This window comes from Elephantulus edwardii, unplaced genomic scaffold (assembly GCF_000299155.1).
Source record: "Elephantulus edwardii isolate Elephantulus edwardi_28Jun2011 unplaced genomic scaffold, EleEdw1.0 scaffold00369, whole genome shotgun sequence".
Taxonomy (NCBI): domain Eukaryota; kingdom Metazoa; phylum Chordata; class Mammalia; order Macroscelidea; family Macroscelididae; genus Elephantulus; species Elephantulus edwardii.
In genome coordinates, this window is record NW_006400119.1 from 798,515 (window position 1) to 805,954 (window position 7,440).

General features: G+C 38.2%; 1 protein-coding gene across 1 annotated transcript in view; it reads left to right on the top strand.

Annotated features, from left to right (window-relative positions):
* Positions 1 to 5,852, top strand: part of NOSTRIN (nitric oxide synthase trafficking) — a 64,882-nt gene extending 59,030 nt beyond the window's left edge. The window contains exons 14-15 of the mRNA XM_006902118.1: positions 1,438 to 1,527; positions 5,716 to 5,852. Of these exons, the coding sequence (XP_006902180.1) occupies positions 1,438 to 1,527; positions 5,716 to 5,852 (227 nt within the window). The remainder of the gene's footprint in view (positions 1 to 1,437; positions 1,528 to 5,715) is intronic.
* Positions 5,853 to 7,440: the final 1,588 nt, after the last annotated feature.

Below are 7,440 nucleotides of genomic sequence, written 5' to 3' on the forward strand. Positions count from 1 at the left end.
AGTACACTACCATCTTGGAAAAGTAAAAGAAAAATTCTTTCATTGTTTTACAATCCCTCCCCCCAGGTCCACTCCACTAATCACCCTTTGCTCTGGACTCCTGTCATAACAAAAATACCTAATCACATATCCCTTTTAAACAGTTTTTTCCCTTATCTGTTTCAATGCAGTATACATTATTGAATCCATCTTTCTCAGTCTCCCCCCAACACCAAGGTCAGTCCTGTTTTATAACAGTGGCACCATGTAGTATTTGTCCTTTTGTGACTGAGATACTTCACTTAGCATAATGTCCTCCAAGGTCACCCATTTTGAATAATATTGCATGAGTTCCTTGTTTTTCAATGCAGCGTAGAATTCCATTGTGTGAATATACCACAGCTTCTCTATCCATTCATTTGTTGATGGGCACTTAGGTTGTTTCCAACTTTTTGCTATTGTGAACAAAGCTGCAATAAACATGGGTGTGCAGCCTATCACTTTTAAACCACAATTACCATAACTTTGACTCTAGTTTCTCGACTAGAAATTGGCAAAATAGAGTTTTAATAAAATCCAGGGCTTTTTGGTTTGCAAAATATAGTAAAGAACCACTTTTGCTCTGTTTGAGAAGCAGATCCATAAGCACTGAGGGATATTGGTAATGAGCAAACGCCGCCCAGCCCATGTCTGACTAGCATACTCAGTTTGTAGTCTAAAACATACTTGTTAGTATCATACAAATTTTCTAAATAATGTACACTAAACCCACATGGGAAAGAAAGATTTTAAAATTGTCATTATTATTACTACTACTACTACTACTACTACTACTACTACTACTACAGTAACTTTTTTCTCCAAAGTTACCATTTTTTAAATCATGATTTTTTTTTTATTTTATTTTGTGTGTGTGTGTACTGTCAAATCAGATCTGACTGGTACAGGAAGAGACTGTTCCTCCTTCTCCAGCAGAGCATCTGGTGGATTTGAACTGTATACCTCTGGGATTGCAGTACAGCTTCTTGCCACTAGGCCACCAGAGCTCACCGATATATTTTTTTTACATTATATAATATACTCAGTGGGGAGCATTGGTGGCTTAGTGCCCAGGGAGTTGTGCCGTGCCTCGGTGATTGTTCGGATCTACCAGCAGCTCTGTGGGGGAAAGATGGGCAGTCGCCTCCACACAATTTACAGCCTCAGAAACCAGCTGGAGGTCAGTTACTAGTCACTTCTGACTTGATAACAATGAATGAATGAGTTAGGTACTCACTTACTAGGTAAGTCACAATGGTTGTTGAATCAAGAAATGGATATTGGGACATAAATTTTCCTTTTGAGAAAGTTTTCATTATTTCAACTCTGCTCCAAACTGTTAAATAATAAAGCATTCCCAACCCCATTCATCTTGCCTACTGAGAAAGCATTGATAATGACAACTAATTTAACTTTCAGCCTCCGGAGTGACCCAGCTTGGCAATGGACTTTGCAAAGCCTTGTATCCTTTTCAAGCTAGACAAGGGGATGAATTAAATTTGGAAAAAGGTAAGAGTTGTTTTCATATATTTTAATTGCATTTTCATGTTACAATCTTTAACATGAATAAAAATCCTGTTTCAGCATTACAGACCACCACATTAAGTTAGTTCAAGTTTATAACTAAATCATCCTTTTTAGAAGATAATACACATCAGCTACTACAGCACACATAATAGGAACAATAGTTACCCACTGTTTGCCATGTGTTGAGCACTGTTGCAAGAGCCTTATCCACTTTAATCTTCACAATAAACCTTCTGAAGTGTGCTATTTGTTCCCCTTTTAAAGATGAAAAGACTAGGGAGCTCTGGTGGCCTAGTGGCAAGATGCTGCACTGCAATCCCAGAGGTATGTGGTTCAAATCCACCAGATGCTCTGCTGGAGAAGGAGGGGGCAATCTCCTCCTATACCAGTCAGATCTGATTTGACTGTACATGTAAAAATAATACAATAAAAATTTAAAAAAAGCATTTGAAATGAACACATCATGGAATGTCAAAAAATTGATCATTCCGTTTAAAAAAAAAAAAAAGATGAAAAGACTGAGACACAGACAGATTCAATGCTCTGATCAAAGTCATAGACAGTAGCAACGGATTTGAACCCAGGCACTCTGAGCCATGTTTAATCACAGTGTCACACCGGTGTAGCATGTCAGTAATAGAAAATCATTAGAAACTAAAGGGATTGGGAATGCTTTGCTATTTAACAGTTTGGAGTAGAGTTGAAATAATGAAAAGTTTCTCAAAAGGAAAGTTTAATATTCCAAAATCCATTTCTTAATTCAACAACCATTGTGACTTACCTAGTAAGATTAATGTGGTGGTTTGTTGTGGTTTTTTTTCCTGGAAAATGTCTTGTAACCTATCTAAGGAATCAGTGTTCCTTCTTTGTCTCATAGATTTTGTTTAACATGAGAAGGAATTATCTGATGGAATATATAGAACTTGACATAATTAAACAAGAAGAAAGTCTTTATATGACCTTGTACTGGCAACCATATTTGCTTTAATAAGCCAAATGAAGATCAGGAAATTGAGGTTTTTGAAAGAAAAAGTCATTATCCATGTCTAAGACATAACTCCCAGAGTCAAAAGAAATCACGATGGCATTAAGTCAAACAGGAATACCGCGTATTTGCTGTTGGCTGGTGGGTGCTTCCTTTTCACTCCCCCGTCTGGCTTTTCCAGGCTATCGCTCTGTTTTGGAACTCAGATATGTAACTAAAGGGAAAACATGTTCCTGCTTCCATCTTGGACTAATGTAACCTTTACTTAAAAGTCTGAAGCCTTACAGAAGTGGTTTCACTAATCATGTTATCCTAAGGTTAGCTATGGAGTAGGGAATAGGCAGGCAAATGAAATTTTATACTTCTACTTTCCACATAAATAAAACACACAGAACCCAGATGTTACAGGCTCGTGCTCATCTGGATCCCCAGGACATGGTACAGAATTACAAAAGAAATGATCTTGTTTTGGTTCTTTAGTGTTTTCAGCGTTTACTCATGCTTTAGATTCTTTTACCTGGTGACTTTCAATGAAATCAGGACAAAGGAAACTTAGGAAAGCAGGCAAGAAGATTTCAAAACCACTTGTTTCAATTCCTATTAAAAGATTGTGTCAAACAATCTACTGACCTGGAGGACTTTAGGAGAGGGTAGAGATTGGACTGAGAGTGATTTCTCATACAAGAATACATTGATGGCTAAGGAAAGAGAAGGAGGTTTAACAGTTTCCCTTTTACAAAGAAAATTATTATTGAGGAGAAACAGGAAAGACTGGAAAGTTACCTCAGACAGATGCTACGAAAATGAAAGCAATGCATGGATCTAGAAGAAAGATGTTTCTGTGACGTGCAAGAAGCAGCCAGAAAGGGTTCTCTTCTGCAAACGAGGGGCTTACCTGCAGGATGTGAACTACTGAGTTACGCTATGGGACTACTGATTCCAGAATATTATTTAAAAAAAAATAGAGAAGAGCAATATATTTATTAGGAATTCTATTTATTTGACTCACTGGTTTTAAAAAGTGTTTTCTTCAAATTACACTGGGGGCGAAGATGAGGCAGTCTGCTGCCTTCAAGATTTATAGCCTTGCAAATCCCAAGGGGCAGCTGTAGACCATCCTATTGGTTACCATGAGTTAGAATCAACTCAACAGTAGAGGGCTTGGTGTGGTTTGGTTATTCAGTGGTAAAATTCTCGCCTTCGTATCAGAGTCCTGGGTTTGATTCTTGGTCAAAGCACTTCATATGAGGTACAGAATCTTTTTTTTTTAAATTTAAATTTATTCTTAATTTCAGTAAAAATTTACAGAGACTTTGGATTTCCATTCATTCATTGTTGCACTTGTCTCCCTTCCAACCCTCCCCCCTAGTATACTACCCTCTTGGAAAAGTAAAATTCTTTCATTGTTTGACAATCCCTCCCCCAGGTCCACTCCACCATGTAGCCTTCGCTCTAGACTCCTGTCATGACAAAAATACCTAATCACATATCTCTTTTAGACAGTTTTCTCCCTTATCTGTTTCAATGCTGGATACATTATTGAACCCATCTTTCTCAGTCTCTCCCCGACCCCAAGGTCAGTCCTGTTTTACAACTGTGGCACCATGCAGTATTTGTCCTTTTGTGACTGAGATACTTCACTCAGCGTAATGTCCTCCAGGGTCACCCATTTTGAATAATATTGCATGAGTTCCTTGTTTTTCAATGCTGTGTAGTATTCCATTGTGTGAATATACCACAGTTTCTCTATCCATTCATTTTTTGATGGGGACTTAGGTTTCCAACTACTTGCTATTATGAACAAAGCTGCAATAAACATGGGTGTGCATATATCTGCTTGGATGTCAGTTATGGTCTCTTCGGAGTATATTCCCAGTAGTGGAATTGCTGGGTCAAATGGTATCTCTCTTTGTAACTTTTTGAGAAAGTGCCATACTGTCTTCCACAGTGGTTGCACCATTTTACACTCCCACCAACAGTGAATCAGTGTTCCAGTTTCACCAAAACCTCGCCAGCATTTGTTGCTTGCTGTTCTGTTAAATTTTGCTATTCTGTCTGGGGTGAGATATCTCACAGTTGTTTTATGATTATGTTACTGTAGTGCTGACAGGCTTTAGAGAGGAGCGTGCAGGTTAAGATGGGCTAGGAAGAAAAGTCTGGTGATGTACTTCCAAAGTCAGGCAATGACACCTCTGTGGACTGCAAGGACCTGATCAGATCTGTAAGTGATCATGGGCATGCACAGGACTCTAACTTCACCCCATCCCATTATACATGAAGTTACTACAAGTCAGAGTAGACCCGGGAGCTTAGTTATACTTCAGGTTTAAGTATACTGACATGATGCTCAGAATGGTACAGGGTTGGTGAAGGAGAGGAAGACCCTCAAGCAGGTGGATTGACACAGTGACTTCCACAGAGGACTCTCACATGTCAGGAAGTGTGAGGATGGCACAGGATAGGACAGGATTCAGATGTTTGTTGTTCATAGAGTTGCTATGGTTTGTGCTCTACTCAATGGCACCTGCAATAACAACAACATATTTAAAGTATAAGTGAGTTCCTGAGTGTTTTTTTAAATGCAAACAATTATAGGTTTTGCAATAACATCATTTGCAAAGTGGCACCTTATTAACATTACCCCAATTATTCGTTAACTTCTCATTTCTATTATGTTCCTGTGTAAAATTGTGCATTAGAATTTTGGGCTGTGAAACCAGTTGTGTAGGGGATAAGCTGTCTTCTCTTGTGAAAAGAATAGTAGCCAAGAGAGTCAAAGTAATCAAGGTACCAAGCAATGGTGGCCATATCAGGTGGAAAACTTAAAGCACAGACTTTGGAAAAGACTTTGGTAACAACTGACCCACTAAACACAAAGAGAGCCCAGTGTCGCTAGAATGAAATAAGACCCATGATTGCATTTCTAAGCAAATAATTTAATGGCACAACTCCATTGTCCATAGCTCAGTCTTGGTATTCTCTGCATTGTGTCTGCTGTGTATACAACAGATGCTCAAGAAGTTCATCTTGACCCCTTCATCTGCATCAAATGCAGTGGATGTTACCAAGTTAACACTTTGGAGCCAGAACCCCTTTAAAACAGGCTTTCCCGTCTGGCTCAGTTATGTGCACAGGTTGTGAAGCCTCATTTGATTATTCAAATACATGTGTGTTTTTTTCCACAGGTGACATTATAGCAATACATGAGAAAAAAGGGGAAGGATGGTGGTTTGGATCTTTAAATGGAAAGAAAGGTCATTTTCCTGCTGCGTATGTGGAAGAGTTACCTTCAAATCCTGAGAATACAACTGTACAGCCGTAAAACAAGACGCTTTGGACACTGTAAACTCTAAAGAAGGGTGCAAATAAAGTTGTGATATCTTTTCAAGTTCGTCTTTTTTAAATGAGTCCTACTCACATGTTACAGCACTTTGCCCTCTTGTTAATAAACAGTTATCTATCTTCTCATGTTATATTTTGGAGGAACATTCTTGTAAGTCATACAGCACTCCTCTGTCAATTTGCTGCGCTGAGGTAATCTGGGGTTTCTGTGATTCTACCCCCCCCCCCCCCGGCCCCCCGTTCGCTTCTCTCTTTGGAAAGTAAAAGAAAAATTCTTTCATTGGTATACAATCCACCCACCCCCACCCCCACCACTGCCCCGAGTACACTCCAATGCAACCTTAATTCTGGACTCTCAGAGGATTTTTTAAACTAGAGAAAATGCAAATGTCATCAGGAATTGCCGACTTGTTGAATATTGTAATAACATTTTTTGGTTGGACATTAAGATGGCAACCTTTAGATTTAGGTTAAAAGTAAGTGTATATTGTAGTCAAGATTAATTATGTGCTCAAGCCTTATATAGAGAGTAAAATAAATTTCATATGAATGCTTTAAACTATTAAACTCTTAATTGGGACTCCATAATTATACTCGACTAAGCAATTTCATATATCAGAAATTTTCTAGTACCATTAACAACTTGAAATATAGGCAGGAGAAGCCTGAGGCAGAATTTCACTGAAGACATCAGAAAGTATTCTTTTACTTTAGTCCCTTTTCAGTAGAGTAAAAGCAGATATATTCACTGCACTATCAACCAGAAAAAAATCCTTTTATTTCTTTGACTGTATTTCCCATAACCCATAATAATAAATATTCATAATGACAAAAGGTACTTTAATCATTTAAAGTGCCTTTTGAATTGATCATAAAGTAGTATAATACTCAGTTTGAGGTTAAGTAAATTTTATTGTGCAGTACGGTAAGTCTGTAATGTCCCAGTAATTTGAGTATAGTTTAATTTGTCTCTCCTCACTCTGAGATAAAAGTATTCCTTGTAAGTTTTGATGACTTTGCATATATAATGTTTATTATGAATGTCACCCTGGACATGATCCTCAGTGTAATGTTAACTTTTCTCTGTGTTATAAATCCTAACCTCTAGGATGTTAAAAAGGCAGGACTAGAGGCAGTTATACAATGGTATGATCACCTTGATCTGATGAAGGGGACATTTCCTCAGGAGTGTGGCCTGCATTTAAATAGATTTATGCATTCTCTGGTAAAACAAGAAAGCTTTTTTTTTCCCAATCCTGTATCTGGCTTACTTGCTAACTTTGAAATCATAAGCCTTCAAAGTCAGCAATCTGCAACAACTGCTTGCCAACCTCCAAAGTCAGTAGAGTTGGACTCACCAGCCTCCTTAGATGTGGAAAAACTATACAGCCTTGATGCACTCTTTTCTTAACTTTAAACCATGCAGTGATCCTTTGTTCTGTTTGGAAAATCACTTCTTGGCCTAAGTATAGGCTTTGCCTGAGCACAGCTGAATGTTCCACTCTATAAAGAAGAATGTAGCATCAAGATCAGAGGAAGACTCAAAGAGAACCTGATTTATGCCAAAG